The following is a 9,180-nucleotide window of genomic DNA, read 5'->3' on the forward strand; positions in this document are numbered from 1 at the left end:
TGCTTTGCTCTGTACTAATGGCATCCCTGCAAGAAGGCAGACAGGATTCTCCCCCTTCCATACCCAAATCTCACTCTTGTACCACCAGGATGGAGCTCACTGAGGCTCCTCCCATTGCAATTCAACATCAACGGCGAAAAGCAAAAGACGAGCTGAGGAAACGAGCAGGATGCTGTAACAAAAGTGTATAAACCATAACTTAGGGAAGGCAGAAGCGGAGAGCTGTCACGTATTGCTGTGAGAGGGCCCAGAAATCCAAATGGGGGCTCTTCTTCAGCCACGACGCAGCTGGAGGAAAAGAAAAGGAATCAGTGATGCTGAATGGCAGCAGATGCACATCCACACACACAGCACTGCAGCCAAGGAGCTTTCCTTTCCATAAGGGAAGGGGTTGGGAGCAGCAGGAGTTACCGAGCATCAGTCGTGATTGAAGGATGGAAACTTGAGCTCCGTTATCTCCGAGTCAGGCGAGCTGCTGCCGCTCCTGTCGCTGTATGTGTCCCTGCAGAGGACAGAGGCAATGCTGTAGGATGTAGGATGAGTGCTGTGCATTGGGAGCAATGCCTCCTTCTGCCCGAGGATGAGAAGTGAGGCGTGCAGAGCCATCCAGCTGGGGCTGGGCCACGTGTGTCCATTTCAATTGGCAAACCCTGAGGTTAATTCTGGAACAGATATTTTAAGAGCACACCAACAAAGCTACCAGCAAACAGACTGCTCAGCCATTGCACCACGTGTTCCCTTCCAGCCTCCTGGTGACAGCCAACAGCCTTTAATCCATCAAACAGCTTTCAGAACCAATCAATGACACTCCACCCCATGGGAAGCTGTGCTGCCCCACAAGAGGCCTGTGGTTGTTCTCCAACCCACCTGGGTGAGAGCCTGCAGCCCTTCTGCAGGTAATGTGCGAGCCTTCCTGCAGACGCCAGCAGCAGCCCGAAGTACGGCGGGGATGGCTTGATGGGTCTGGAGAGGAATTCAGGGTGGTACTGAACGCCCACAAAGAATGGATGGTCTACAAGGGAAAGAAAAGCAAAATGCATCAGCAACAAGTCTGCAGGTCTGTGGCTGAATGTGCTTGCTGATAACAGGGTCTTCCCTACCCTGATTCTTGCTCCTACAAGATGCTGACACCCACAGCTCACCCTGTGACACACTCACCTTCTAACTCAATGATTTCCATCCGCTCTCCTTCCTCATCCTGGCCGACAAACTTCAAGCCTTGCTCTTCAAAAGATTTCTTCAGCTCTGGATTGACCTGGAGGATGAGAAGCAAGAGAATCCATCCCCCTTTTGTGCCTGGGTTGTACAGGGGAGACCAGCAGCCACAGCAGCAATTGTACCTCAAATCTGTGTCTGTGCCTCTCCTCCAAGAAATCATGATCGCCGTACAGCTTCCCTGCACCAAAAGCAAAGTGAACATCTGTGAGCAAACACCAACCGGTTCCATGCAATGCCATGAGCCCTCAGAACAAGGCAGGTAGGAAATGCCTTACTCATGACTGAGTTCTTCGTTTGGAAGAGAGTTCTTCTCTTGCCAAGCCTCATAGTTCCACCCATCTGCCCAGGGTTGTGTTCTGGCATGTCGATCACCTGGGGTAATATTCAGAGCAGGATGAGGCTGATGGACACAAACAGCCCCATGTAGACAACAGAACATTAACAGGGGAAAAGCAAAATCCCTGCAGAAAACAAGGAGAGCAGCCCAAGGGATGATGTCCTGACCAGGCAGAGCAGCAGAGTGATGTTCCAGGAAGGCGATATGGAACACATACAGTGTGGGGGTGGTGGGATTGCATGCAGCCTGAGAACACAGCTCACAAACCCACCCACAAACTGCTGTCTGCTTCTGTTCATTACTGATGTCATCATTAAGCTGATACTGACAGCACTGGACCTGGTTATCACTGCATGTGGTCCATCCCCCTATGAAATCAGACAGCCTTCCAAGTGCCCTTTAAGAGAGGCAGCTTTGTCTTTCCCCCTCTGAGAAAACACTTTGGTTTCTACAGAGCCCTCAGAAGCAGCAGGTGCCATAGAGCCAAGCAGGAAACAGCACTTTCCATGCAGATTAAGAAGGGATGGAAACCAACTCAAGCATAGTGAAGATACAGCAAGCAAGTTGTGGCATTACTCACCACTGGATGAGTGGTGTTGGGGTCAAATTCTGTTGAGTTCGCATCTGTAATGTTAAATCCAGGGCTTAGAAACACTTTTTAAGTCCCTCTCATAGAAGTTCACAGATGGTGCTGTGCAATTACCTGCCCAACCAAGAACACTGCGTGCAAACTCCACAACTGCCAACTGCATTCCCAAGCAGACTCCTGCAGAAGAAGAGGCAGAACACAGATGAGGTGGGGATGAGGCATCTCTGAGCCCACGCAGTGAAGCACGTGCACCAACACTGCAAACACAGTGAGATCATCACAGCCTGCCCTGCAGCTCAGACCTCAGCACAGGGATCTGCCATCACACCCCACAGAATCACTGAATGGCCTGGGTTGAAAAGGACCACAGTGATCATCCAGTTCCAACCCCCTGCTGTGTGCAGGGTCACCAACCAGCAGCCCAGGCTGCCCAGAGCCACATCCAGCCTGGCCTTGAATGCCTGCAGGGATGGGGCAACATGTTCCAGTGCGTTACCACCCCAGCCAACCCCAGCTCCATGATGTCCTGCTTCAGGTGGTGGCACAGCTGAGCACAGAGCACTGCTGCCCTCAGCTCTTATCTTTGACATTCTGAAGTCTGGACAGCGATGGAAGTCAGCAAAGCTCATACTGAAGTCCATTACACTGTTATTCAATCATCTTTGCTTTACTTCTCCATAAGGATGAAAACCATTTCTCACCTAAGAAGGGTTTCTTCTGTTTTCTTGCCCAGGAAATAGCTTGGATTTTGCCTTCTGTGCCCCGAACACCAAATCCACCAGGAACCAAAACGCCACTGCACCAGGATGAAAGACTCCATTCACACAGTGCTCACCAGCACAGCTCCCACAGCTTCTCCTCCATGACACTTTGGACCTGCCCCCTCTTCTCATTTCTTTGGCTCTCAGCATTTCCATGCACTGCAAAACAACTTTTCCCCTCCTCATATCTCCCTACAGAACTGCATGGCACACTTCTACCCTCCCTCCCTTCCCCTTTGGTTTGAGCAGTGCCCACCTCTTCTCCCACTTCCTTTCTGCTGTGCATATCAATTTTCCCTCCTGTTGCCCTTCAGAGGATACCCCACCTTTCTTAATAGTTCCCCTCCATCCCATTTATCACCTCTTCTTCCCATTTATCACTTCTTCTCTCCTTAATTCCATCAATAAGACTTTGGGGGCAGCATAGCTGTGCACGGTGCCTAAGACACAGGCTTACAGCACAGCTCTTCATTCCCAGAGCATCAACAGCAGCAAACATCAGCCACAGCCCAAAGAAACATAAGGATCTTACTGGGCACCACACAGCTTCTGCCAGGCCTCGTGGTATCGGACAGGTTCCTCCTGCAGGGTGGCAGGTTCCAAGTCAGCAGAGTCAATGTACTGAGCAAAAAGGAAAAGACAATGAGGAATGGGTTTTCCAGTTGCAACAACCATCCCCTTCTCTTTCTGAAGCCTGGAACACAGCTACACAGTTCCATAAGGCGATGCAAGGCCTCCGTGCATGGACACCAGACCCCCTTCCCCATCATTAAACATAACTGGTGGGCAATACCCACAGATGTTGCTGTTCTATACCTGACTGCAGATGTCTGGATGCTATAACCCAACACAGCTTCAAAGCTCAGTGGAATAATCCACTCTCACATGGTCTGAGTAACCATGTGAAGAGGGGTGACATTGCAGGTGGATTTGGGAGGGGGAAATAACACACCTTGATGTCAAGTTTATGGTTAATAGCCAGTGCAGAATGTTCCAGTGCTTTAATGACGGAGGCGTAGGAGTCTGAAAACTTGGTGTACTTGCCAACAAGTGCAATGGAGCACGTCTCGAGGAGACGGTCATACCTGAAGGTAAAGCAAAATGTGAGGGTTACTAAGAGAAAATGGGGGTAGAAAGCACTGACAATCCTTTTGGAGTGACAGGAACAGCTCAGCATGTCTGCCAATGGGAAGAGAAACCTCCTGTGGAAGAGCAGGCCTCCCATGGCAAGTGTGACCTAAAAACGTCAAAGCAAGAACGTAAGAAACAAAAAGCAAAGTGAGAGGAAAAGCTGTTAGGAATAGATCCAAAGTGCCTTTACAAAGCCAGCAGTAATTTATGAGGAGAGATCAAAGCACAACTCTGCCTGTTTCTCCTGTACAGCATCCCTGCACTGCTGACAGAGCTCAAAGCAACAGCCAGGAATACAAGGATACAAAAAGCTTATGCTGTGCTGCCTCCTTTGTGCTCCCAGCACTTGACGTGGTGAACTCCCAGCTCCCAGCTAAGGGATTCTGATGGAGTTTTATGCCAGAGTTGCTAGGTACCTTCCATCACACTGCTCAATGAGAGCTGCACCTGCCCAAATGAGATGCTCTGTGTTGCAATGGGAGGGAAGCATCACTCAGCTCTGCTCCTTCCCAGGGCAGAGATGTGTCAGGGCTCAGGTGCAGACTGAAAACCCTCAGCTTGGTGTTCCAATGGAGCCCTGTGGTGTCCCAGCATCACTGAGTTACAGAACACTCTCTTGAATGTGCACCCAAAGCACATTGCTCTTCATCCACGTGGCCAATGACTGCCACACATGCCCACAAACAGATTGCAGTGCTATACAATAACAGCTTTTTCACCTCCATCCTCTCCCCCCAGGAGGAAAATAAGGCAGGAGACGACACTGAATGGAAACAGGGTTACACTCATAACCCCATGAGCTACAAGCAGAGGAATCCCACCAGGCTCCCAACCCCGCAGCTCACCTGTCAGCCATCTCCTTCCACTTCATGAGCATCCTGCGGGGCTGCCTGCCAATGGGGAGGTCCAACCTGTGCCTGAAGTAATCCACAACCCCCTGCTCCTCCAGCAACAGAGGAACCCGGTAGATAGAAGAGACATCGTGAACGCAGATGACCTGTGCATCAAATACCAACAGCATTAGGGCTGGGAAGTGCATGGTGAGATCCAGCTTACTCACAGCCCCTGGCCAGCAGCAGAGCTGCGAGCCCCACTTAAACTCCTGTGCAATTCCCTTCACATAGGCTTGAGTGGAAGAATAACATCATTAGAGGTCAAAAGCTAGACAGAAAATACCTTGGATGCCACTGAATTCCAAGCCTAAGTGTATTTACTTATAACAAAATGCCAGCATAAAAGGGACCATTGTTGTAATGTTTGCTGATGTAAAGATGTAGGTAAGACAAAGAAGCAAATGAATTATGCAGCTCCCAGAAAGGCAAAGCTGGAACACATCAGCTCTGTGCTCAGATACAGCACCCAACAAACAGCCAGAACATTTACTGCGTGTACCTGCAGACAGCAATACTTACCTGCTCTGGTTCGACGTGACAGAACATGGAAATCTTTTCTTTCACGGAGGTATCCAGGGGAGTGGAGCACCTGCAAACGATCTGACAGAGCAGGAACATCACCCTTGTGAAGCAAAACAGAAGCACTCAGGCACCCGCTAACAAAGCTGAACAAAGCCATCCTTCCATAGGCTCTGACTTGGGAGAGAAAACAGCTTTGTGGTGTAGGACCAATGCAAGAGCTCCCAGCCTCAGCATTAAAGAGGCCAGGCTGCCCCTGTAGTACAGGGTCACAGCCACAGAATGGCTCTGGGTTGGAAGAGACCTGATGGATCATGGAGTTCCAACCCCCCACTGAGTGCTAGATCACACTGTCAGTGCTTCATTACCAAACCCAAACAACAAAGCTTACCAGATCTGGGGAGAGACCGAGACCTCTGAGCTCCCGGACGCTGTTTTGGGTGGGTTTTGTCTTCTGTTCTCCTGTGGAGCTCGGCTGGTCAAAGAGAAGAATTAGCTGCATTAAGGTCTGATGCTACACAACATGACTGGGGACCCCCCCATCCTTATTCATCTCCTTTGACCTGGCTCTTAGACAATTCACACCAGCTTCAATTCAATCTGTATTTTAATCCCAATGGCTGAGAGCAACCAGAAGAAACCCGAGTAAGACTGAAAGGGTTTCAGAATGCAGTGAAACAGGTGGTTCAGAGGAAGCATCCACCTGGATGAGCTCCATACCTGTGGAACAAGGCTGACATGAATGTTACAGAAGTTCTCCCTCCTGGCTTTGAACTGGAACTGGCGGAAGGCCTCAATGAAGGGCATGCTCTCAATATCACCCACTGTGCCACCGAGCTGGGAAAGACAAAGGTGTTTAGAATTCAAGTTAGCATCGTGGCATCCATTAAAGGCCCATTGAAGTGCATTAACACATGCATATAGTTCAGTTGAATCACACACCTCAATCACACAAACTTGGGGTTCCACTCCATCTTCATCCACAGGGATGCGCGCCTGCCTCATCACCCACTCCTGTATGGCATCCGTGATGTGGGGGACCACTGAGAAAGAAGCCAAGAGAACAAGTTAGACCCCATCTCCACTCATTGCAGATGAAATTCTCAATAACTAACAGCTGCTGCATCCCAAATCTCTTCCCAAAGCACCGATGTGCATTTTTCAAGGCTGGATATGTTTGAAATGGTTCTTTTTGGCTGCCATTTGCAAGAGGTGCCTTGGCAAGAAATGCAGCCCAGCTTCCATTTAAACAGATGTGAGTGATGTTTCTTTGAAGCTTCCAGTACAAACAGTTCCACGCACTGAGCTCAGAGAATCAGCTTGTTTTAAACTGCCTACAGAAATCTTTATCCAAAACAGCTGTGTGGGGGTTTTGAGAAGGATAGAGGCTGATCTGATCCTCAGAGATCCTTTAGGTCTTCTAATGACACTATAGTGTTATTTAAATGAGTTAACTGTCTTAAGTAACTGTCTTAGCCAGCCAGCAAATTATCCATGTCGGTCTGAAGTTCCCATTTAGGACTGGCTGTGTCAGAAAGACAGATCCAAGTCCCAGATACAGGTCAGGCAGCACATCCATAGGGTCACAAAGGGACTGGGGTTGGAAAGGACCCCAAGGATCAGCGAGTTCTAACCCCCTGCTGCAGGCAGGGCTGCCAGCCTCTGGGTCTAGTGCTAGATTATGTACCCAGGGCTCCACCCTACCCAGCATTAAACACCTCCAGGGATGGAGCATCCACAGCTCTGGGCAGCAGTAGTGCCAGCACCTCACTGCCCAGTCAGTATCTATACATGTAAAAAGTTGATTACCTTCCTGTTTACAACCCCCTTTTAAACACACTGAGGCTGCAATGAGGTCACCCCACAGCTGAACAAGCCCAGCTCCCTGTCTTTGTATGGGAGCTGCTCCAGCCCTCTAATTATCTTTGTGGCCTCCTCTGGAGCTAATCCAGAAGCTCTGCACCTTTCTTGTGCTGTGGGCTCCAGATCTGGACACAGTACTGCAGATGGGGACTCATGAAGGCAGAGTGGAGGGGACAATCCCCCCCACCCACTGCCATCCCTCTACTGATGGAGCCCAGGATACCACTGGCCTTCCAAGCTGCAAGCACACACTGCTGGCTTGTGTTATATTTCTCATCTAACAGGATCATACACATCACAGGGACGGGCCAGGCCTCAAACCGAGATGGAATCCAAAAGCAGGACAGGAATACAGACCACATTCCTCAGCATCAAGATACAAAGCTTCACATCACCTTGGACTGTTTTGCCCAGGTAGTCTCCCTTCCTCTCCTTGTTGATGACATACTGGTAGATCTTCCCAGTTGTCAGGTTGTTGTCTTTGGTGAGGCGGATGTCGAGGAAGCGTTCGTAGTTACCAAGGTCCAAATCCACCTCCCCGCCATCATCCAGCACAAATACTTCTCCTGCAGCACAGAGGAACATACACAGAGCTCAGAGCAACGTGGCTGCTGGTTGAAGGCTGTGTGTGGCAGAGGGACTGCAACAAAAGTGTTATGGGGAGCAGCTGGGGGAATGGGGTGGTTCGGTCTGTAGGACTTCAGTGCTCGCTTCAGCTCCCTGCAATGAGGCTGTGGATCATAGAATGCTTTGAGTTGGATGGGACCCTTAAAGGCCATCTGGTCCAGCTCCCAGCAATGAGCACAGACACCCACAGCTCCATCAGTGCTCACAGCCCCTCCAGCCACACCTTGGGTGTCTGCAGGGATGGGCAGCACCACCCCAATGAGCAGCCCATCCCAGCACCTCATCACCCTTATTGTAAAGAACTTCTTCCTTATATCCAATCTAGATCTCCCCTTTCAGTTTGGAACCATTTCCCCCCATCCAATCACCACACAGACCCCGCTGAAGAGTCTGATCTAGCACTAGACACCGAAAGGATCAGCCTTTACTCCCGATTAACAGCAACAGGAGATCCTCAAGCAGGAATGCTGGGGGGTCTATGCCCAGGGGGTGCTCCAGAACCACAGGGCTGCGGCACTGAGGGATGCACTCAGGGTGGGGTGGGACTGGATGTTCCTCCGCAGCTCTCTGGCTCCCCCCGGCCCGGCGCTCACCGTGCTCGTATGGTGAGAAGGTTCCGGCGTCGATATTGATGTAGGGGTCGATCTTAATGGAGGTGACTCTCAACCCGCTGGATTTGAGGATGGTGCCGATGCTGCTGGCGATGATCCCTTTGCCGATACCCGAGATCACCCCTCCCGTCACCAGGATGTACTTCATCTGCCTGCCGGTCTGACAGCGCGCTTCAGGATGGGGCCAAGACAACTCCCGCCACGCCTTCCCGCCGGCGCGCCCCTCCTTCCCGCCGGCGCGCCCCCCGCACTGAACAACCGGCGCTCACCTGTTCCCGCGCGCGGGATCCTGCGGGCTGAGCTGCTGGGCGCACAAGCGCATGAGGCCGGCGCGCTGCAGTGCGCATGCGCGGAGCCCCTCGGGTGCATGCGCAGTGCAGAGGGGGCGGGGCTTGGCAGGCTTAGAGGGCGGGGCTTAATAAGCGCGGCGTGATAGTGGTGTGTAATACCAAAGATGGCCGCTAGGGGGCGCCATTGAATAGGAAAAGGATGGGGCAGAGCTGAGCTCAGCGCATGGCATGGGGAGCGCTGCTTCCTAATGCGGGGATGCTGCTGTGTTTGCACAGGGACAAACCGGATGGGCCGGAGGAATTTTAATCCTCAATGATTCCCAAATTCCTTCCAGCACTGC

At 51.2% G+C, this 9,180-nt stretch overlaps 1 protein-coding gene across 2 annotated transcripts; it reads right to left on the reverse strand.

Annotated features, from left to right (window-relative positions):
- Nucleotides 1-170: 170 nt before the first annotated feature.
- Nucleotides 171-8,943, reverse strand: CTPS1 (CTP synthase 1). Of its 2 annotated transcripts, none has more exons than XM_015883683.2 (19): nt 8,819-8,943; nt 8,532-8,709; nt 7,707-7,877; nt 6,391-6,491; nt 6,169-6,285; nt 5,840-5,923; nt 5,449-5,529; nt 4,882-5,033; nt 3,858-3,990; nt 3,438-3,526; nt 2,846-2,940; nt 2,259-2,321; nt 2,136-2,179; nt 1,494-1,590; nt 1,341-1,396; nt 1,159-1,255; nt 868-1,012; nt 412-502; nt 171-288 (listed from the first exon to the last, which is right to left on the reverse strand). In XM_015883683.2, exons 1-18 carry the CDS (start codon nt 8,894-8,896, stop codon nt 418-420), a joined length of 1,866 nt encoding a protein of 621 aa, XP_015739169.1. In that variant the 5' UTR covers nt 8,897-8,943; the 3' UTR covers nt 171-288; nt 412-417. The 2 variants fall into 2 exon arrangements, with proteins under 2 accessions (XP_015739169.1, XP_015739170.1); XM_015883684.2 differs by having other exon boundaries at nt 8,532-8,701; nt 8,819-8,924.
- Between the last annotated feature and the right edge of the window lie 237 nt (nt 8,944-9,180).

Source organism: Coturnix japonica, chromosome 23, assembly GCF_001577835.2.
Source record: "Coturnix japonica isolate 7356 chromosome 23, Coturnix japonica 2.1, whole genome shotgun sequence".
In the NCBI taxonomy this organism is placed as follows: domain Eukaryota; kingdom Metazoa; phylum Chordata; class Aves; order Galliformes; family Phasianidae; genus Coturnix; species Coturnix japonica.

Coding starts and splice junctions, on each gene's coding strand:
- CTPS1 (XM_015883683.2), bottom strand. CDS start 8,896: ATGCGCACTGCAGCGCGCCGGCCTCATGCGCTTGTGCGCCCAGCAGCT. Junction 6,286..6,390: donor CCCAAGTTTGTGTGATTGAG/GTGTGTGATTCA, acceptor TGTCTTTCCCAG/CTCGGTGGCACAGTGGGTGA. Junction 2,322..2,845: donor ACAGAAGAAACCCTTCTTAG/GTGAGAAATGGT, acceptor CTTCTTCTGCAG/GAGTCTGCTTGGGAATGCAG.